We start from the raw sequence: 23332 nt of genomic DNA, 5'->3' as shown, positions 1-23332 counted from the left end.
AGCTTATACCCTGTGATAGAACCAGTCTTTGAATTTGTTTGGATATGGATCTGCTGGAAGCACCCTTTACATTGAACAAGGAGAAAACTAGATCCAGAGAGTCAACTAATTATTTTTGACTAACAAAACCCAAACCATGTATCTAGGGGTGGGTTAATGGTCACAGGGCTTATTCATCATATAGCTTATATCAGCAATTTAATTTACTATGACAAAGATTCTAGAGACAAAGTGAACAAACTATAATTGCCTGTAACAAACATGTTTACAAGTGATTTTTACAGGCGTTTGTATTTACAGTGAGTAGCGCACAGAGCCTGTTGCTTCTTTTCAGAAAACATTTAAAAGAGGAAATAGAATTAAATACCAATATGATTTTTGAGTGAATGATTACAGACAGAGAGGTTTGGGGTGCTGCCTCCGCCCCTTGATTCTCTCCACCAGGAGTCTTGATCTCCCCCAGAGGAAGCAGAAGACCCTCTTTCTTCAGGCAGGCCATTAGTGTGTTCATCCTGTTAGTAGCTGTGAGGAAAACTCTTCCTCTGCCAGGACTGAGTTTAGACATCTTCCGTGAAAAACCATCACTTGAGAACAGTTACCCCACCACAGAAGGCTTCTCCAAGACCAGCCAGGGACCTGAGACACCTACTCCTTTCTCGCTGCTTTCCGAGGCCTGGCAGTGGAGCTGGTCTTTCCCCATAAACAATTTAAAAGGCAGTGTTAAGAATTTCAGTAACTGCTTTCCGTAATGAGCTTTTCCTTTTTGAGTACGTCACGAATACCGGACTTTCTGCAACAGCTCTAAATGCGTTAAGAAAAAAGAAAAATCATCTTCAGTGAGGGCATTTCTTTTTCTGCCTTACGATGACAGTAATGCCCAGAGACAAAGATGACTTAAAATCAGGAGAAGACATTGGAGTGGCAGTGGAGGCAGGGCTGGGGAGGACGTATTGGCGCCTCCTTCGCTCGTTACCTAGCTCCTGATCACGGCAGGCCAGTCGGCAAGATGCGTAGACTCGACTGTGCCAGCGAACCAGTTTTTTCAAACAGAAAGCCAGTGAGATGTGATTAAAACCCAACTGCTGCAAAAGATACAAGGTGGTCTGTTAGAACTCCTCAATCTTCCCCAAAACTGTCACCACATAATCATAGAAATACCAAATCATAACCCCCGCCTTCCCCCACCCTTTGTTTGTGGCACACTGCATTTAATAGAACAACGTGAATTACGATGAAGTTAAGACGAAGTGTGATTTAAGTCTGAAAAATCCCGAGGGTCCTGCAGACCTCTCGAGCACAGTGTGTTCAGCACCAGACTCATCACTCAGTAAATGTTTATGGAATCTCTGCTGTGTTGCAGGCAGTGGTGAAGAATGACCAGGCCTGTTCCTAGAGAGCTCTCACCCCAGTGGGGAGATGGCCAATAAAAAGTAAGCAAGCCAACAAGATGCATTTGATAGGGAATCTTACTTCCAGCTTTTAGTCTGTCCTTTTTCTGACAAAAAGGACCCAGTTTTGTGAATTGAAGGGAGTTCGTCTCACCCCCAGCACAGGGCATTACCTCAGTCTTTCCACTTCAGCAGGTCGTTTCCATGCATCTCCTAATTGGCTAACAACACCGCTCCCTGGTGCAGGGAGAAGTGGACAGGGCAGCAAGAGCTGGGTGAATTCATGAACACGGAGCGACTCCATCCAAGGACCACAGTGGAAATTAAGAGGCACAGGCCATGTCTCAGCCTTGGAAGCTAGAGAGAACGCTGTCCCTCAGCCACTCGGCCTAGTGTCAGAGGTGCCATGGGCCTCTCCCCAGTAAGTTCCTGATACGTCGGTCTCGCCAGATGTTGGTGAGTCCCTTACTAAGGCAAAGGATGAGAACCCTCCTTTCCTTTGGGAGACAGCTTAGGATAGGGGTGGCGAGCTTTCATTTGAGTAAAAGGAAAGCCCTTCGTGGAGAAAAATGGGTTCCTTTTGGCTTACCAGCCCCGGACCTGACCAGCACCATAGCTGGCCCGGAGTTGGTGGCTAACACATTTTGTGGAATGAACTAAGGAGAAGTAGCGAAAGCCAGTCTGCAGCCTACAGCTGCTTCACTCCCTCCAGCCCAGGCCCAAGGCTGCCCACTTTCTATTTGGGAATGGATTCACTGCACTTTGATTATTGGAGGTCAGACTTCTTAGAGAATCAGATCATCGAATGAAAATGTAAATATCATAAAAATGAAATGCAATGCAGATCAGTCGAAATTAGCGTTGCCTCCCAGGTCCCCTTACTAACGTGGGTCTCTAATGAGTGCATTGGGAGCCAGAGGAGTATACCCAAAACAGGCATTTAAGTATTGATAATCGAGTAAGGGTGCCCTGTGGGAGGAAGCTACTGCCCACACTGTATTACAGGAAAGAAAGAAAGGAAGGAAGGGAGGGAGGGAGGAAAGAAGGAAGAAAGACACTTTCTAAAGAGGGGTGGGAGAGGAGAGGAGAGGGAGAGCGAGCACACGTTAAATCCTCACCTTATGTAGCGGCAGTTAATACTGTTTGATATTTATAATAACATTAGAAACAGCTGAATAGGAATGCTAATAAAGAATGTGAAAGTGAAGACCAGAAGAAACAGCCAAAAAAGTTTAAACTAACTACCAGTAAGGAAGGACTCGGGGATGGGCAGGGAATTAACTGGTTTTTATTATAGGACTTATATTGTAACTATAAAACTGTAGATACAGGTTACTTTGATAAGAGTAAGAATAGTTTTAAAAATTTGTAAACAGAAGACAGCTTACTTTCAAATTCTAGAGCTTAGAAAGCTTTCTCTTTCTTCCCTTTACCTACATGGACTTTCTCTATTTGGAAACTTCCTTTCTCCTAAAAGCCACAATCCATTTCATTGTATTGGATGTCAGTTTTCTATGAGAACATCGTTATTAAATATTTGCTTCCCCTTATAAACATTTCCAAACCTTTTAAGACCAAAATGTTATATGAGTATAACCGTTATATTGTGATTTTGCCGACATTTTGTCTCTGTGACCTGTATTTTCCATAGGTGAAAGCACAAGCTATTAGCTGAGTGCACTGTCCCATTCTAAGGGTGACTAGTATCTCAGATATAAATGAAAACAGCTGCTTTTCCATAACATTAGAGTCCCAAACAGCTGTCACATGTACATTTTGACACTTTTTTTCTTTTCTTTTTTTAAACTGAGACAAAAATTAGTTTACTGAATCTACTAATCTGGTTAAGTGTATCATCTAACTTCTGTGGAGAGGTGGAAAAGAGGTCGTAGAAAAGCCCATTGAGCTAGAGAATGTAGCTGTCCCAGAAGGCTCGAACTTACTTAAAATGAAAACCCTGTAATGAGACCGTTCTTCTGTGCCAGGTCCATAAGGGCCTGGGGGGGCCGCCGCTCCAGTGCTGCCTTTGCCCGTGAGCTGGAGCCTCGGCTGACAGCCATTGTTCTCTCTCCAGCTGAAGAGATTGTGGAGTGCCACCCCGTTGTCTCCCAAAAGCCTGAAGCAGTGCTCTCTCCTCTGCAGCCCTTGGAGGATTTATTTCAGGGTAGGCTGTTGTAGAACACAGGAGCAGGCTTCCTTTGTTGGCTTAAAGCTGGCCCTGTGACTGCTAGTTGGGTGACCGTGGTCATGTCATTCTCCCATTCTGAGTTCCTTTGCTTTAGTTTGCTCTTCAATAAAATAGGTCACAACTAGAAACACCTCCCTGGTTCCACTCTTGCTCCTGTTACTCTTTCTAGCTCTTTGGTGAGTTTCTTAGCTTGTTTGAACTTCATTTTCCTCATCTATAAATGAGAATAATAATAGTATCTTCTTCATGGCATTGTTGTGAGAATTAGATCGAGATCCATGTCAAACACCAAGCACTTAGCTGTTATTATTTTATTACTCAGTTAATATTAGTCCTGTCCCCTCCCTTCAATTTCACTGTTATGAGACCCAGTCAGACTCAGAATTTTGTAATATAACGCTTTTTTTTTAATGCGTATGACTGCTTTGAGTCCTGGTTCAGCAGAGACTCTAGCTGCTAAAGAACCAGCTCAAATTTAGTCCACATTAGGTATGGCCCAGAATGTGTGCATCTGTCTGCCCAGCTGCTCATTTGAGCTTTTCCAGGGGTCTGAGGCCCCTTGTCAGAGAAGCAAAGCATCAGTGAGAACATAGGCATGCACATGTAGGAATGACCTAGCGTTCCTCTGGAGCGCTTTGCATCTGGGTCTGGATAGGCAGAAGGGTTAAAATCTGGAGAAACTTTTGTCATAAATTTTGTCTTCAGCAGGACTTCCCAGGGAACATCTGACTTGATCAGAGAGGAATTGCTGATTGGCCTCAGAGTCAGCTGAAGGAGACAGGAGCTGCAGTGGAAGCTGCTGGATTTACTGTTATTAGCAAGGCAAATGGAAAACCAGCAGGGCAGCCCAGCTCCAAGATAACAGATCTAACAAAAGGGAAAACTCCCAGAAAGGAAAATGGCTGGCAGCCAGGACTCCTGTACCTCCTCTACTGCCATTGCATTTGCCTTTTTGTTTTGTGTGATTTAGCACAAGGAGAAGCATATTTTAACATCTTAGGTTATAAGTCACAATTGGCTTTGAGGATGTGTCATAAATTCAGCTTCTTACCTGTTTGATGGCTTCAGAGTTGACATGGTAAACTGTGCAAAATTGTATTAATATAGTAATAAATAGTTGCCATTTATTGAGCACTTACTATGTGCCAGGCTAAGTGCTTTACATACATTATTATCTCATTTAATCTATAAAACAACTTCATGAGTTAGTAATTATCATTATCGCCAATTTAGAGATAAAGAAACAGTGCCTAGAGCACTTGAGTAATTTCCCAAGGTCTTTTTTCTTTAAGATTTATTTTTTCTATCAAGGTAACATTGGTTTATAACATTATTATAAGTTTGTGTACAACATTACATTTCTACTTCCGTATACACTACAGCAAGCTCCCCACCAGAAATTTAGTTTCCATTCATCACCATACAGTTGACCCTCTTTACCTGCTTCACCCTCCGCACCCCCCTTCCCCTCTGGTAACTCCTATTCTGTTCTCTGTATCTATGTGTTTTTGTTTGGTTTGTTCATTTATTTTATTATTCTGTTTGTTTGTTTTTAAATTCCATGTATGAGTGAAATCGTACGGTATTTGTCTTTCTCCGTCTGACTTATTTCACTTAGCATGATACCCTCAAGGTCCATCCATGTTGTTGCAAAAGGCAAGGTTTCATCTTTTTTATGGCTGAGTAGTATTCCATTGGGTATTTATATATCCCAAGATCTTAAAGCTTGGTGGAGCTGGGATTTGAACCCCACCATTAAGGTCCTACCAATCCAGTGGAAGGTATTGAGGCAAGAGCCCACTTGGGTATTATGGAGCCAGACAGGGTACTAGCAATAAGAAAAATGCTTAACTAAGGCTTGTGTCCTGACTTGAAGCACAGCCCTAGTTGGTACAGTGATGGTTAGAAGGAAGGTGGACAGGCAGAGAGGAGCTGGGTTGGCAGGTGGAACCGATCTCTGAAGGGTCTGACTCCCCAAAACAGGGAGCAGGGCAGATGGGCAGTCCATACCCAAGGACCACAAAGACTGAGGGGGAAGTGCAGGCAGCAAGGACCAGAGAAGGAGACGACGCTCTCAGCGTCCAGGAACAGCAGTACAGAGCCGTGTCCTGAGAGGTCAAGTCACCGAGGCAACAAGTGAGCAAAATTCCTGTTGTCAAAATTGCCTCTAGGAAAAAAAATTCTTAAAAATGCCTGTCAGAGGCCAACGTGCTGTGATTTTTCTCATTAAATCCAATACAGCTAGCTTTTTTCACTAGCATTAGAACAGATGAAAACTAAAAGTACATATATATAAATACTAAAATCAAACTTGGCACAGAAAGATGCTCACACTGTAAGAGGAACTGGAAAACTGAGACACCACCATCCACCTGGTTAATTCAGTTAGTCATTCATCACACATTTACCAAGTCTCGTAGTTGCAAAGATGAATAAGACTGTTGCCTCACACTCACTCTCCTGGGCCTCATTGAGTCACGGCAAGTGGAATTCTCCAAACTATTTCAGGTGTTGTCTTGGTCATGTCTCCACCTCTTTTCCCCCTTACTTTTATCAAGCACATGTGGTTGAATTCAGATAAATTACATGTGTAATTTATGAACAAGGAAATCCAGGCAGGTGGGAGGCATCTGGGCGAGCAGGATTTTCAGAGAGGCACACTGAGAACCTAGCAGGACACCAGGCCTGGGGGCAGGGTCCTGGGCAGTACTGGGCCAGGAACAAGGGCAGTTACCTGAATGAGACAGGAAGGCCAAGGCTAGAGTAAAAGAAAGGAAGCCTTGACTTTGGTTGGCCTGGAATTGCAGAAATCCTCTTGCCCTGGAGCAGAGCCCACAGGTGAGAGGAATGTTAGGTGGTACAACTTTTTGCCCATTGTGGAGGCCAGATTAGACTTGGGGAATAACCGTAGAGGAGGGATGTGGATTTGACAGACTGGAGGAGCAGGCGGTGTGGGCACAGGGAACGCACGGCGGTGACGTGGAGGTGGGAGACCACGGAGTGTGCACCAAATAGTGAGGAGACCAGTTTGGCTGGATCACAGAGGACATAGAGGAACAGGAAAGTAAGATGGATAGACTGTTTGGAGAGCAGGGTGAGGAGTTGGCCGTGGGGAGCTTGTGAAAGGATTGGAAGCCCGGAAGTGATAACCTTCAGAGTTTGACTCCAGAGAGCACCTTCTGACAATAGGGTGGGGAATGGATGGCTGGAGGCCAGGAGGCAGGGTGGGAGACGTCACTGTGCGCTGGGTGATAAGCATGCCAGGGAGGTTTGGTGAGTGGGTAGTGTCTGCAGAACTTGGGGGCTGACCTAATGTCAGCAACAAGGAGGAAGGCTGGATAAGAAGTACTCCAAACTTGGGAGGCCTTGTTCACTGTGCAGAATCCTCAAAGGCCAGCGTCATTGTTACTCATCTTTGCATCTGTAGCATCTAGCTCAGGGTGTGGCACGTGGTAGGAGTTCGGTAGATGTTTGATGAACAACTGAGTTAATTCATTGGGACACTCGTGGTGTCATCAGTGGAAACCCAGGTACAAGGAAAAGGTTTGAGAAGGGAAGGTTAACAAGTTTATAGTTGATTGTCCTATAAAATTAGAAGCAAAAAAGTGCTTGGAGTTCTTCCCCTTCCCACAGGCAGGCTCAAACCATTCGCTGTCAGTGGTGCTTCCTTGGGGCGTTGGTGGAGGCCTGCTGTCCCGCCCAGGGCTAGAACCCCCTTCCACCAGGGCAGCTGGCACCAGCTTTGTTTACAGAATGCTGTCACTCCTGGGGCCTCCCTGCATCTGCTCAACAGCCTGTCAAGTACATACAACTATCATCCTCATTTTACAGAGGAGGAGACTGAGGTTCAGAGAGGCTATTATTTACCCAAGCCAGCCTCTGGCATACGCAGATTTGAAGGGAAGCCTTCAGATTCCACTGTATCTAACAACGTCTGACGACTGAAAACAGTTGGCCTTAAGCTTGCTCTCCATTGACTCAGGTTGGAGTCCCTGCTTTATATAACTCAGAAAGGGCTGTGGACGAATGAAGTCTCCTTTTTGTTCGTTCCTTTTGTTTTCGTTCTTAGGTGCTTGTGACTAAATTCACTAATTTCGCTGCTGTCAAGGCTGTGTTAAGGAAAATGGGTTTGAACTGCTGTGGTTTTTGAGTACTGGACTGGATGTCAGAAACCTTTGCCATCACGGGAAATCCTGTCACTCTGGATTTACTGTCTGTTCCCCACAGCTGAATTCCTCAGCAGTGTGATTTAGCACCCTGGCTCCCCATCAACCAGTTGTGGCATTTATTTGAATGCATTACCCCACTGGTTTCCATAAACTATTTTACAATTGTTTAAAATAAATGACTGTTTATTTCCACAAAAACCATCTGTATTTCTTTACTGAGCAACAGATAACTGTATGTAAAATTTGGTAATGTCACAGTGACTCAAGTTAAGAGAAACAGATTGGATTGAAAAATTGGATGCTAAGGGACAGTGTTAAAGATTTCCATTCTAACAAGTGATATCTGGATTTGAAGGAAGAAAAAAATATTTCTTTTTTACAAGTAATATCTGGACTCCTTTCTCCAAAGGGAAGTGCATCCACACCAGCTAGATGGTGACAGGTTATGGACTGTTGCACTCCTCAGGGTGGTGAAGTGTCTGGCCCTTCCAGCACCCTCCCCGCCTGAGCTGGTGTAAGAGAGTCTCCCTTCCAGTGGCTTCCAGCCTTTTCCAAGTTCTGAAGTTTTAGGTTGCCCAGGCTTTACCTCTTCTCATTCTGATGTTAGTGTGTTCCATTTAGGCTTCTGTGTCGTAGCTCAGATCACTCTGGTAGGAAGCATGTTAGGACAGGTTGCTGTGGCTGGAGAAGGCGGGCCTGGGTGAGGGAATGGCCTGATTGGGAGGCGGGACTGGCCCATGTCAGTGGGGGTCTTCCATTCTCCAGCCAGTGTCCAAAGCTTGATCCACACTAGCTCCACCCATCCCCAGGAAACCCAGTCAGATTTGGGGCACTATTGGGAGTCTCCGGACAGAGGGGACATTTGGAGTCAGATGGCGGTAGGGCTTAGGAGCAAGAGATGATCAGGAGGGTAGGCACGCAGGCTGGACTTCAGGCTAATCACCAAATATTCACTAACAGCCCTTGTACCGTGGCCATCCTAGGAATGCAGGGATACGAAAATGTGCTCCCACCCTCAACTTGCATGCAGCAAGTACAAGAAACAGGCCCACGCAGGGCTCTTTTTAGTATGAGTGGCACAGAGAAGTCCCTAGGCAGTGGCACCTGAGCAGAGTTTTGACTCCTCAAGGAGAGAATGAGTGCTAGAAAACTGAAGTAGAGGGAAGATTATTCTAGACAGAGGGTTGAAATGATATAGTTTTGGAGGATATTTCTGGATTATTATGTCATTAGGTGGGAGGTGGAGAAGAGGGAGATGAGACCAATGTGGCAGACCTCTAGAGGTTCCAGCTCCCTTCTGGAGAACTAGAAGCACCCCCGCCCCCTCCCCCCCACCCCCTCCCCCCTCCCCCCCCCCCCCCCCCTCCCCCCCCTCCCCCCCCTCACCCTCTCTCTCCCCCCCCCCCCCCCCCTCCCCCCCTCCTCCCTCCCCCTCTCCCTCTCCCCCTCCCCTCCCCTCCCCCTCCCCCCCTCCCCCTCTCCCGCTCCCTCTCCTGCTTGGAAAGCAGAGACAGCAACCTAGACACATGACTTATTGGATCTTTGGAACAACTCTAAGAGGTAGGTTCTGTTATTATCCCTCTTTTACAGATGTGAAAGTAAGGCACAGAAAGGTTAAGTAAATTGCCCAGGGTCACACAACCAGTAAGTGGTAGAGCTGAGAATTCAAACCCAAGCAGTCTGGCTTATAACCCTTACACCATACCTTCTCAAATGTGGTGGGGTCGGCAGAGGTTGCAGAGGACTCCCTAGACACACATACACACAAACACACACACAATATTGAGCCTAGGGCAGGAATCATATCAGACCTTCTCCCAACCCTTGGGCTGCAGGGATGGACTGCTGACACACCACCTCTTGTCTCAAAGCCTGAATGGAGGAAGGCATCAGGACTGCTGTAGACGGAGGTTGAGGAGGCCAGACAGAGACAGTATGGGATCACTCTTTGTTTTCCACAGTACCATCCAGAATCCATGAGGAGGGCGGGGCAGGCATAGCTGTCCAGACTGGGTGGGCAATCTGACCCTTGGTCTGTGGTCATTGGCTCTCTCTGTGAATGGCCTTTGGGCGCCAGCAGCCCAGCCTCAGATGCTCCAGTCATCTTCACCTTTGCTGCCCAGCTCCTTTGAGCAGCTCTGGAAACCTCTGTGGTCCACTCCGTGGCTTGACTTAGGACCACGGGAACTCCTAAACAGGCTCTCTGCCATTTTAGTCCCTGGCTCCCCAGCTGTTTAGGTGTCTCCCCAGCAGCCGCTGAGCCCACATGATCTGGGAGGAGGCTCCAGGGGCCACAGTCCCTAGTCTGATCCTGCTGGAATCATCTCTAAGATTGTTCAACCTCGTTTTTTAAAATTGGATTTTTAATGACAGTAGTAATGCTAATATATGCCCACTGTCAAAAAGCCAAACAAGATAGAAGTCTATAAAGTAAAAAAAAAGTAAAAGCCTTCACCTTTGCTACTGCTGCATCCTGCACCCAAGGTAATTCTAAGGTAACAGAATAACCGTGAGAACATTTTGGTTCATATCCTTCCAGATTGTGTTTGTGTGTGTGTGTGTGTGTGTGTGTTTTCAACAAATGTACGTGCACACACAGATATAAATGCACATATATAGCTGGGGTATTACTTTATTAAAATGGAATATATACTATACATTCCATATCTTTTTAAATTTAATAATGTATCATAGAAGTCTTCCCATGTCTTATTAACTTAGCTTAATTTTTTTAACAGCTCCATAGCATCCCAGTGTACAGATACACCATATTTATTTGATAGTTTCCTACTGGAGGATATTTAGATCATGTGCACTTTTTAATATTGAAACAGTGCTGCAGTGAACATCTTTGAACATGCATCATTGTGTGCTTGGAGTAATGTTTCTTAGGCTAGAGTCCTTCGTTGGTCAAGGTTGTTCAATTTTAAATGCCACCTTGTTGAAATCATTCTATTTAACAGAGATTATTAAGCACTTACAAAGAATCTGTTGCTGTGCTGGAGCTCCAGGAGTAGAGTTAGGTTTTTTAAAAAGCCCCTCCACCCCCATCTTCAAAGAGTGCCCTGATTGGGAGGCGGGGGGAGAACAACGAAAAACAGACAGCAATGCTTCTAATCCAGCCTGCTCCGGGCACTGAGAGGAACGCGGCCCGAAGGAGGTTGGGATGAAAGAGCTCTTAATTCTGACAGGGAGTCAGGCAGGGCTGCAGAGAGGGGGGAGATGCCGAAAGGTGTGCCTCCCGACTCCTCCCAGGAGCCCTTCTGCAAGGCTGGATGTTCAAGAAGAAATTTGTTCTAAAGAATTATGATGCTCCTGCATTTTCTCCTGCACAAAGAAGGAAATCTCAGCGGTACGCCCTTTCCTTTCCTCCTCTTGGCCCTTTCTGATGGATGATTGGAAATGACGGCAATACATAAACTACTTTTCTTTTTATTTTATGACCTGGTGATAGCAGTAACACATTTCCAGTAAATGTTTTCCATCGCAGTAAAAAAGTTGTAACAAGACTAGAAATGGGTATAGTTAAGCCCTAAAGAAATCACACATTCAGAACTGTGGATTGAGGCAGTAACTCTGTAAATCATTTAACTTAGAAAAAGGCCCCCTCTCCCCCCGACAAAATCAGGGCAAGCGGATGGCGCTCACTTGAAGTGCTCGGCAGATAGGTGCCCGCCATGGGGACTGAGGGGCTCTCAGTTTCAACCCCCTCATGTGACCAGCTACCCACCCTCTCTTCCTCCTAGTTTCCCACCCAACGTCTTCACTCCTTTCTGAACTGATAAATGATCTCAACCTTACAATTGTTTTTTTTAACCCAAAGATCAAGAAGATTATAGAATGCTCTTTTTGGAACACAGCATAGAGGTGTGGTTAAGAGCACAGGCAGTGGAATCACTCACACACCTGGATTCTTCTCCTGGCCTCACTGTGGACACGTGACTTAGCCACAGTGTTTTTTCCTCCACTGTAAAATGGGGATTAGATTAGGGCCTACCTCATTGTTCTATGATTCGGAAAGCTAATGCATGTAAAGGACGTTGTTAAGGGCCAAGGAAGTCCTCAATGTCAGTCACTGTTGTTATTTTCTAAAAGGGCAAATTGATGATTTTGTTAAAATTTGCATAGTAGTATACAGCTGGCATTTATTGACTACTTATTATGTTCTAGGCATTGTGTTCTGCATAATCTTTGCAATTACTCCACGAAGGTTTAGATCAACTAACTTGCCCAGTGTCACAGAGCTTTTGTAAAAGAGCCAAGATTTTAACCCAAGTCTTTCTAACTCCAAAACCCACACTTTAACCACCACATGTCCACCTTCTAGGAGTAGATACTCAGAGCAGGAACAGAGGTGGTTACACTTTTTGTCTGTTTTTGTTTTGAGCAGTGAGTTTCAGTTTTATTTGGGGCCCTTACTCCCTCCCCTGGGAGACAGCCTCTCAGATAGTTCTGAGGAACTGCTCTGAAGAGGTACTGGAGGAGCCAGGGTATATAGGAATTTTTTGGCTGGGAAATACAAGTAGTCGTGCAGACATCTTGGTAAAAGATTACTGCTAATCACAAAACCAGATATATCAAGATGGTTACACTTTGAATAGTTCTGCCTCACACCAGACATGTCCTCCTTTGGCTGGTAAAGATTGGAAGCTGACAATGCTGAGAGCCTGTGCTCTCAGAACTCCAGGGCCAGGCAGCAAAGAAAAGAAGCATTTCCTTTTCCTCATTGTAGGCAGAGCCGCCTGCTCCTCAGCTGATGCTTGTTTAGGCTCTGTTACTCCTAAGAGGATGAATGGCTGCCGCTTCTGTGTATCTGGTGTCCTTAAACGTGCTCTCAAAATTAGTCCTTTCCCAGCCTTTGTCTTTAATTTCTGATTCTAGCTGACACCTTCATTAATGGTCCGGTGCAAGCTTTCTGTCGACTTGAAGACTACTGTGTAAAAATGGTTTTGCTGTCCTATCAATAATGGTCATAATTTCCCCAATACTCTCATCAGCAGTGAATTGAGTCTTGCAGCAAAGAAATGGAAACCCCAGTGCAGTGGTTTTAAAGTGATTTGTCTTGCAGATGGCGTCCTATTTCAGTAAAATCAGGTCAGTGCAGCATTGCTGGGTCAGATGTAAGTCTGATACAAATTAGTTGGAGGAAATTGATCATTCCAACCTTAGGTTATTTTTAGCTTCTGTAGCTTTTTAATATCTCTTTTTCTTTGTTTACATTTGCTTTAATAAAGTTTAATCATCATTGTCTCCTCAGTTTCAACCAAGCCTTTGATATAAGGAAAGAATTCTGTCTCCCCACCCCATAGAAGCAGCCTTCCCTTCACAGTTTTGGGGTTTGCTCCAGTTATAACGTTGTTTAAACACATAAACCCACTGCTGCTGTCTTCTCTGGCCGGCCCCCTCTCTGGGGTTTGTTTATTGCACAAACTGGCCCCTTGACCAGTCTGTTCTTCATTGCTATTGAAAGTTAATGGGGGCAAAATTGCATTCCCAAACATTTGAACCTGAAGTGGCCAGGGCCGAACTTAGTTGATCTCTGGTGATCGGTTCAATTTAGTTACGATTTTTTGCCATTAGGCTGGGGCTGAATGATGGTGATTTGGTTGAGGCCAAATGTCTGAAGAAAATTGGCTCTCTGATAAGAGTGCTGTTATCAGAGGGGGCTACCTTCTCATTTACATTTAGATGAGTATTGATTATTTATTTACTCAGAGAAGTGAGATTCGTTTCCAATCTTATCTTTCTCGTCTCTGCTTGTCAGCAGAAAGAGAGATAGAGCTCCTGACATCAGGCCAAGATAACAGCACTTTGTAGTAAAGATAAAAGTTGGAATGGGCCTTTTTCTAGTCTTGACTGAAAGGATAAGTTTTAAAAATTAGAACTGATGGGTCATGCTTTCAAAACCTTTCCTGAAGGTTTTGCAGTTTAACTAGGCGGGAGAATTGGTTTATTGGAACAGCCTTGGTCTTTCTTCTTTTGTAATAGGAATGGTATTTAATTTGATTATATTTGGCCATTTCACTGAGAGCAAATTATATATTGGCTTAGAGGAGGATAAAGTATGACCTTATTGTCACGTCAGCTTGTTTTTTTTTTATTATTTAAATTCCAAATTATCCAATCCAAGCCTGGGCGGGAGTATAAGCTACAGTGGTTATCACTTGAATATGATTCAGTGCTTGTATTAAGATCAAACAGAAAATGATTACAGTCACCCCTAGAGGAAGAGTTATCAGCGATGGAGCTGACACTAGATGCGAACATTTTAGGGTAGCTGATGTTAGGGCTGAGCTCTGATATTGACGGCATCAGCTTGTCGGTGATGGCTTTGGCTCAGTGAGGGACTTGGGACTCAGTCGGCCCCTGCCATAGAGCAGACAAGGCTTGGTACGGCCTGCCGAGTGGGCCTCCCTGCCACCAGTCTCCTCGAGCCCGTTGTTGGCAGTGGCGCCAGGAGAAGTGTACCAAGTGTACCAAAATATAAAGCTGTGTCACTCCCCTGCTCTGTGAGCATCTGTTGCTTATAAGAGAGAATCTAGACTTTGACCAACAGTCTGGACCAAGCATCCCAGTGCCAGCTTCCCCTTGAAACCCCACAGAGCCTATGCCCTTTCCACGCGGAGTTTCCCTTGGTCCACGTGGGCTCTTCAGTACCTCCTTGCCTTTGCACATTCTGTTCCCTCTATAGGAATGCACTACTTCCCCTGCCCTCTCCCGGCTCCCGGTCCTCCTTCAAGACTCAGTTTAGAGGTCTCCCCCTCAGAGAAGAAGTTCATTGTCCCCTCTTCTGTATTCCCACAGCGCCTTGTCCTTGCCTTGGGAAGAGCACTGACTGGGGCCCTTTGACAATTTCATCTGCTCGTGTGTGTCTTGCCACCTCCCCCAGCCTGCTTGAGGTCAGGAATCATTGATTATTCATCTCTGTGTCTGGGACCTTGTTGATGCTCCTAAAATGTTTGTTAGATGAATGTATGGATGGCATCGTAACACCACAAATCTTGTGACATCTGTGCTGCCGTGGTTTGTTCAGTGGGTTCTGACATTTACTCACCGTTTTTAGACTGTATTCGTAGGACCAGAGAGACTAAGGAACTTTAGGAATCCTGGCTGCTGAACAAGTCTCCGATCTTAAATGCTGCTTGTAACTTAAAAGCAAGCTTGTTTAAATAGATCTGCACGCCCTCCTACCCCACACTCCTACCTTGGACACACGTGAGAAAGGGTACAGACATCTGCTCTGGTGCCAGCGCTCCCTGCCACTGTGTGTCTTCCCTTAACGGGGCTGTTAGCCTCTGGTGACTCTGAGGTTGGGCATTCGCCTGAGCCTCACCACAGCGGTTCCTGCTCCAGCCTGCCCTCACAGTAACAGCAGCCGTCACTGAGCTCATCTAATCCTCACAGCAGCCTTCTCAAGGAAGTTGTGTTATTCTCATTTTACAGATGAGAAAATACGCAGAGATTAAGTAACTTCCCCAGAATGCGTAGTGAGAGGGTGCAGACAGAGGAGTTTTCTTCTCAAAACCCAGCTTTTCCTCGTATTTGCTCATGCTTAACTTTTTCTGGCTACAAGCAGCTCTTTCAGATTAAAGCAGCTCTTTAAGCTGGCGAATGGAAAACAGCTGACGTGAAGGTATATTCATGAAAGTGTTCAGCCTTTTCCTTTATCATTTTCCAGATAGGTGTCCTCCAACTTGTTCCCATGCTCAGCAATAATAATGATAGTTTAATTCGTTTATATCCCACTTCAATCCGAAAATCAGTTGGAATACACTAATGGGATAAAAAATGCATGAATTGAAAAACTACTTGAAAGAAAATGGAAATAAAGGTCCAGAGGATTAACTGACACAGAAATGCGTGTCCAGTCATCACACATTTAGTGCTGAGCTTCCTCGTGGGCAAAGGAGAAAGGAAAACAGTATCAGTTACAAGATTTATGTTAAACAGTCTAAAGGTACAGAACAAGCTAGTTGCTCCGAGGAAGTACAGCCTTTCCAGATAGGGAGGTCTGGAGGAGGTTTCTCCCATGGGCCTTTAGAAATAAGATGCAGAGTGATAGGGGCCATAGGGGCATATGGCTTCTCTCTCTTCAGGCTTTTGCCCTTCCTTCCCGTTAGATTTCAACTCTCAGCTGTTAAGGAATGGCATGCCAAATGAAACATAAAAGTGTTTCAGTCAAGGATTAAAGAAAAGAGATCGAGGAAGCTGAACTGAGCATGTATCCACCATCCAACAGATACTACAGATTTTCTTTGAAACTTATGTGTTAAGGTGTTTGCCTCGGGTTTACAAAATCCCATAAAAATCCTGCCTGGGTATTATAACTTGGAACCCTCCCAAAGTGCCCAGAGCAGTATTTTGTTCCTAGACCATTCGGTGATGTGGTTTTACTGCAATAAATACATCATCGGAATGCCCAAGCAGGTTTTCTCGTCGCTGCAGAGTAACTGCTTCCCAGAATCTTCCTTTTGTGTTCTCCTCTGCTGTGAAGGAGAGGGTGTGTAGCTCCATGTGCAGCTGTGACATTTTAAAAACTCTTTCCAAAGGGAGGATGTTGCCTTGAGAACTGTGTCCTATTTGGTGTGAAAGAGCCGCTTATATTTTTATATAATCATTTCTTTGGCAAAAGTATGTTAATAGAAACTGATCTCACAGCTTGTCTCTATAAAATGGCTTTTGACTGCTGCTTTTTCTCTCCTCCTGTGTCAGCTGCCTGAAAATTAAATTAGCATTTGCTAGAAACTATTGTCTGATATATAGTAGGTCTGGGTTGTCATAGTCTTGATTATCGTCAACAGACGTATATTAAGAACTTATGAGTGAGCCACTGCGGTATGTAATATGTAGACTGTAGGCCTGGGCAGTCCTAGGTATGAATCCTAGCTCCACCACTTCCTGTGAGACATTGAGCAAGTTATTTAGCCTCTGTTAGTCACGGTTTCTTCCTCTGTAAAATGGGATTCATACTCTTTACATCCTAAGATGACGAAGAGTAAATGAGACGATCTTTATAAAAGGCCTAACGTAGTACCTGGCACATAGTAGGCCCTGTTCTGTTCTGTTATGATCTCTTTTTTTTTTTTTAATTTATTTATTAATTAATTAATTTATTTATTTATTTATTTTTTTAGCTGTGTTGGGTCTTCGTTTCTGTGCGAGGGCTTTCTCTAGTTGCAGCAAGTGGGGACCACTCTTCATCGCGGTGCGCAGGCCTCTCACTATCGCGGCCTCTCACTATCGCGGCCTCTCTTGTTGCGGAGCACAGGCTCCAGACGCGCAGGCTCAGTAATTGTGGCTCACGGGCCCAGTTGCACCGCGGCATGTGGGATCTTCCCAGACCAGGGCTCGAACCCGTGTCCCCTGCATTGGCAGGCAGATTCTCAACCACTGCGCCACCAGGGAAGCCCTGTTATGATCTCTTATAAAAGTCTGATGATATGGCTGATGATGATGATGATGGCGGCTGACACTTAAATAACCCTATTAATGTTCTGATTGCTTTACAACTATTAACTTATTGAATCCTCAGACAGGCCTATAAACTAGGTGCTATTATTAGCCCCATTTTATAGATGAAACAGAGAGGTTAAGTAAGTTGGCCCAAAGTCATACAGCTAAGTTTCTCAGCCAGGACTAGACTGAGGCGATTTGGCCCCAAGTGCATGCCCTTAATCATCAGGCTGTATTGCTTCTAATATATACCCTGCCTCTCATTACACGGTGTGACCTAAAGTTATCAATCTGGGCTTTTCAGGGGAAAACGTGCAAAATAGTCTTTCTCTGTGAAATATCTTATCCAGTGTTTGGGCAAGAATTAGGAGAGAAATTGAGATTTGCAATAGGCAGTTTTCTGTTTGGGTCTAGATCTCGAGTCTCATCTACAGCTTAACTGCCCTGCCTTCCCCAAAGTTAAGACCCATCCGTCCTTTGCTAAGTTCAGAAGTGGGTTTCCAAGTTGTTCCTTAGCTTTTATAGAAGACCATGGAGTACCGAGAGTGGACGATGATGTTCAACATGTTAGTTACTTAAAAAACTGGGCATACCTAGGAATATTCTGCAAGATGGGGAGAGAGTCTTCCTGGATGGATGGAAAGATAAGGGAATCCTGTCTTCATAAGGAACCAGGATACAGCCATAGCATGGGATATTTAGCATGTGTGGATTTCATTAAAATAAATTATTTCAGATCATTTATCATAGAAATGAATGTATAGAAACCACAAGTTAAGTAATTGAGAACCCAAATGAATCCATGAATCTACAAAAAATATATATACTTATGGTACAAACTATGGCTTTTTATAATTAGTCTGTAATTTACAGTTTGTAAAAGGAAGAAACCTTCAAAATACATAGGCTTTAGGGCCAAAGACCCTTGGGTTTCATTTCCCCCTCCTGCTTCCTACCTGTGTGATCTTAGGCTAGTTACTTCACCCTGCCAACCTTCAGGGTCCCAATCTGTCAGATGAGGATAATAATATCTGCCTTTAAGAGTTGCTGTGAGGATTCAGTAAGGTAACATATGCAGCAAGCTTGCATATAATGGTCATGCAGTAATTGAGAGTCATCATAATATAATGAATATAATGAAGCCCAATAATACTAGGCTTCAAGGAGAAAGTCCTAAAGTTACTTTTGGGAAACAAACTATTTTAGTAGAAATATCTACATTGACATATACACACTGCCATATATAAAATAGATAATCAACAAGGATCTACTGTATAGCACAGGGAACTCTACTCAGTACTCTGTAATAACGTATATGGGAAAAGAATCTGAAAAAGAATAGACACATGTATAACTGAATCACTTTGCTGTACACCTGAAACTAACACAACATGTAAATCAACTATACTCAATATAAAATAAAATTAAAATAAGTAAATAAATAATATTATAGTCCCCCCCCCCAAAAAAAGAAAAGAAAAGAAATATCTACAAAACCCAAGAAATAAGAAAGTGAATATGGAATGGTGGCATTTGTGGCTTAGAGAGTGATGCGGGGACTTGTGTTTAGGGATAAGGGGCCCTTCCTAGTACTCCCTGCCTCCTCTGGTTTCCCTCGTCCACGTCTCACAGACAGCTGCAGAGACCAAAAGGAAAAAGTGTACAAAGGAGACCAGCCTGAAATACACCTTGATGTGGCCAGGCCTTGGCTCCCTGAATCAGGAAAGGGGTGGCTTGCTTACCATCCAGTTGTCAGGTAGGCGAACAGCTCTAGACGCCCAAAACCCTATATATACTGTGCCTAGAGAGGTTAGAGGGTAACTTAAGATGAAAGTATTGATCTACATAAACAGATGATGTCTAGTTTTGATTAAACTATTGCAAATGAAAGACCCATTGGAGATGCCACAGGGTGTGGTAATTACAGTATCCTCAGAAAAATGGCATAGTAAGAAATTGGAGGACTTATAAGTATATACGATGTTTTAAAAATTATAAAAGTGAAAAAAAAGAGAGAGAGAGGGTTCCCTGGCGGTCCAGTAGTTACGACGCAGGCTTTCACTGCCGTGGACCCTGGTTTGATCCCTGGTAAGGAAACTAAGATCCCACAAGCCGCGGCACGGCTAAAGGGAAAAAAAAATTATAAAAGTAGCCTTTATTTAAGTAATTATAGGAAATTTGAAAAATACAGGAAAACACTAAGGAAAAATAAAAACATTCATTATCCCACTATCCAGTGTGACTACTATTCACATTCTGGAAATAACCTTCCAGTATGTACCCCACCCCCTGCCATGACTTTACATATATTTTTCATAATTACAATCATCTTACACATATTGTGTTATAATTTGCTATTTTCATAAAGTAGCATATTATAAACGTGTTCAATAAAATCCAATACTTTTGCAACATCACTTTTAATATCTCCATGGTATTTCACAATATTTTGTTTAACCAGTTTCCCTGTTGTTAGATCTGGGTTATTCCCAAATTTTGACTATCATAAAAAAATGAATTATTGTAGGTAAACTTTGTACCCAGATTTCACTGTAAAGTCATAGGAGTGGATATCAGTGCGTATACACTATGTTGCTGGGAGATCTAGGGGTGGGACAGTTGGAGATTAACAGGCCAGTGTTTTACAAAGCAGCTCTCTGGGTTCAGGGGTGGCTCTCTTCTCTCTAATGGGCTGCCCACAGCTGTGAAAGGTGGGTGTTAGGGAGCGGGGGGTGGGCAGAGCTGTGGGGAGAGAGATCATAGGAATCTCTCACCAGCTTGTTTTCTTAAAGTTCAGCTGGGCATGACTTTTCGGTGATTACCTCCACCAGTGAATATGAAAGCATCCAGTGATGAGCAGCGAGCATGCTTGGTAACTGACAAATGCTGGCACCGACAGGTGATGGGTAGTGGAGAATAAGAATTATCTGTAGTTCCATAACTTTATTTGCTTAATATTTTCGAAATTAAAACTGAACTATGTATAATGTTGAACTACAATACCTTCTTGACCTGAATACAGTGTATTAGAGTTTATAAGAATTGTGTAGACTTCTGAGCATGTATTTCCTTAAATAGTTGTATGTGTCTTGAGCATTGTTAATTTAGTGAAGGTTTAAAACCTGTAAGTAGTGTAAAAAGGACTGATTATGTAAATAATCAACAAGTTGAGGACAGCTGAGGAACACATCTAAAAATACGTGTTCCACCTGGGAGCCCTGCAAGGCCTCTGATGCTTCCTCAGATCTCTCCCACCTCTGCTGTCTGACCAAACACACCTTTCATAGTCAAAATAATACGACAGTTTCTTACACCTCTAATCTTTCAGTAACCATTAACAACAGGAGCAGTCTTTTGAATACGATCATTGGACCCGTTAGGTGTTATCTGAGAAGAACAAGATTGTCATTTGGCTTTACAAAGAAATACATGAATAAATGTATAAAATGCCCCAGTGTTTTAAGATCTGCCAGAATCCCTTTGTGATGCAGGGTAACTGATATTCCTGGTTTTCAGTATTATTGAAGCTCTGCCTCTTGTGTTTTCATAAATATTTCAACAAAAACACGAATCAGCAGCCACTTGTCCTTCTGTCACCATAACCCCAAAACCTGGAATTTATTTTTTAACCCCATCTACGTTTAAAATTTTTTTTTTTACATTTTTGGACTGTCATTATATTCGAGTTCTAAACATACCTTATTCTTGCTTATAATTAATCATTCATTATCATATAATAATTATTAATAAATAATTTTGTAGTACTGCCTCCTATGAGGCAGGTACATTACTACGTAAGCATTTTTCCTGTAGCATCTCTAATCTTCACAATAATCCTTCAGAGTGTAAGTATTCCCACATTACATATTAGGAAACAGAGATTCAGAGAGGGTAGGGTACCTGCTCATAACTGGGAAACCATCGTAGCCACATTGTGATTCCAAGTCAGTCTGACTCAAAAGCTTTCTATCTCTCATCCTGTTTTGGGGAGAACTGAGCAAAAATAGACCTGGTAATAGAACAGACAAATGTGTGAAGCCGTGTGGAAAAAAAAATCAAACTCTTCCCTCTTGGATCGCGAGACCCCAAACAGACTTCAGTGTTTTCCTAATGCTTTATCAGCTTTTCACTGGGGTGTGGTGTTTTTCCAATGTTAAATTCACTGTTTCAGACTGCCTCCCCTCCTCCTGCCCCTTTGATCTTCCAGGCCCTCAGTACCGCCTGGAGAAGCAGAGCGAGCCCAATGTCGCTGTGGACCTGGAGAGCACTTTGGAAAGCCAGAGCGCCTGGGAGTTCTGTCTGGTCCGCGAGAACAGTACGTTGGCCTCCTCGCTCCGTGCCTGCTTTGTCCGTTGCAACATGCTTAAAAGTCCTGTGTTTGGGAATACTCACTGGTCTGGCCTCCCTAGGCTGATTTGAGGTGACTTTGTTTTCCAAGGCAGACCTCAGCCTTCATGCCAGAATTGTATCCCAGAGTGAAATGATTGATTTCATGCTTTTTGGGAAACAGTCTGCATCCTGTTCAGCCCTCTGTGATTAATATTTATCCATTAAACTGTATCATCCTAAGTTAGGAACAGTCCTGGAAACAGTTTAGAAATATGAGGCCTTTTCTGTGGCAAAGGCTATATTGTATATAAAGCAACTGGCCCTGTCAGTATCACTGTTCAGTCATCAGGTTTTAGAAAATTCTGGCCATTTTCATACTCTGGGCCGGAGGCAATGTAGTGGTTCCTAGTGCTATGTAGAAAGCTTCTTTAAAAGTTCAGTTAATTTCTTTCATTCACTCTTTAGAGTTTCAGACTTATGAATTTTAGCCATTCCTCTCCTCTACACTCCCATTGACTTAAGGGGCGAGTGACATGTGAAAACTGTGATCAGTACAGCCAACTCTCCATCATTCCTGCTTCCGGGCTTTTACGCAGGCAGTTTCTTCTGTGTGGAACACTTTCCCCTACTCTGGTTAACTTTTTTATCCTTCTTCTCAGTTTAAATGTCACCTCGATAGAGGCCACCTGTGATCTCCCTGTCCCCTCATTGCCTAAACCTGACCCGTTCCTCATTTGGGTCCCCTGTTATATTCCATCATAGAGCATACTACTTTTTTTTCATTGCATGTATTTCTGTTTATAATTATTTATTTTTCCCAATGATTGTTTGATGTCTATCTCTCGCACTAGATTGTCAAGTCTTTGAGGTTGGCAGGTTGGCATTCATTAATTCAGCAAATATTCACTCATCACCCACTACGGGCCTTGTCCTACGTATAGGAACTCTGTAGTGGATTCTGTTTCAAAATGTTTCATGTTGACTCCATGTTATATGAATAAGATAAAATGTTATTTTTTAGGATCTTGGTATATATTTTGGATATATAACACACATGCAAAAAAATTTCAGATAACAAAGCATCTAAAGTGAAATCTTTTAGCCTCTCTTCTCTCCCCTAATTCCTCTCCCGGAGACAACAGTTGTTCCCAGTGATTTTGGTGTCTTTCCAGGGATCATCTAAGCATATGCAAGGATATTCTGTATATGTACATGAATATACCCACACAAAGACATATATATAAACACACGTATTTCCCTCTTATTTTTTTTTAATTAATTAATTTATTTTATTTATTTATTTTTGGCTGCGTTGGGTCTTCTTGCTGCGTGCGTGCTTTCTGTAGTTGCAGCGAGCGGGGGCTACTCTTCGTTGCAGTGCGTGGGCTTCTCATTGTGTTGGCTTCTCTTGTTGCAGAACATGGGCTCTAGGCACGCAGTCTTCCATAGTTGTGGCTCGCGGGCTCTAGAGTGCAGGCTCAGTAGTTGTGGCGCACAGGCTTCATTGCTCCACGGCTTGTGGGAACTTCCCGGACTAGGGCTTGAACCCTTGTCCCCTGCATCGGCAGGCGGATTCTTAACCACTGCGCCACCAGGGAAGCCCTTCCCTCCTTTTAAAAACAAAATGGTAGCAAACTGTCATCAGTGTTCTACATTTTTCTTTTATCATTGTAACAGTATGTCACATAGAGAGTACTCCATATTCTACATCAATCCATATGTTATTCTGTATATAGATTTACCTCTTTCTTTTTTAACTGCTGCATAGTATTTCACAATATACTGTGATTCCAAATTAGATGTGT

General features: G+C 43.6%; 1 protein-coding gene across 10 annotated transcripts in view; it reads left to right on the top strand.

The window, feature by feature from the left end:
* MAPKAP1 (MAPK associated protein 1) overlaps positions 1 to 23332 on the top strand; it is a 237572-nt gene that overhangs the window by 155375 nt on the left and 58865 nt on the right. For 8 of the 10 annotated variants that reach the window (XM_036855298.1, XM_036855294.1, XM_036855299.1 and 5 more), the window contains one exon: positions 21406 to 21513. The exons of the other annotated variants lie outside the window; for them this stretch is intronic. In XM_036855298.1, coding sequence (XP_036711193.1) covers positions 21406 to 21513 — 108 coding nt within the window. The remainder of the gene's footprint in view (positions 1 to 21405; positions 21514 to 23332) is intronic. 10 annotated transcript variants of the gene reach the window in all.

This window comes from Balaenoptera musculus, chromosome 6 (assembly GCF_009873245.2).
Source record: "Balaenoptera musculus isolate JJ_BM4_2016_0621 chromosome 6, mBalMus1.pri.v3, whole genome shotgun sequence".
NCBI lineage: Eukaryota > Metazoa > Chordata > Mammalia > Artiodactyla > Balaenopteridae > Balaenoptera > Balaenoptera musculus.
Note: the sequence above shows the minus strand (reverse complement) of the source record. Positions and strands in the feature narration are given on the sequence as shown.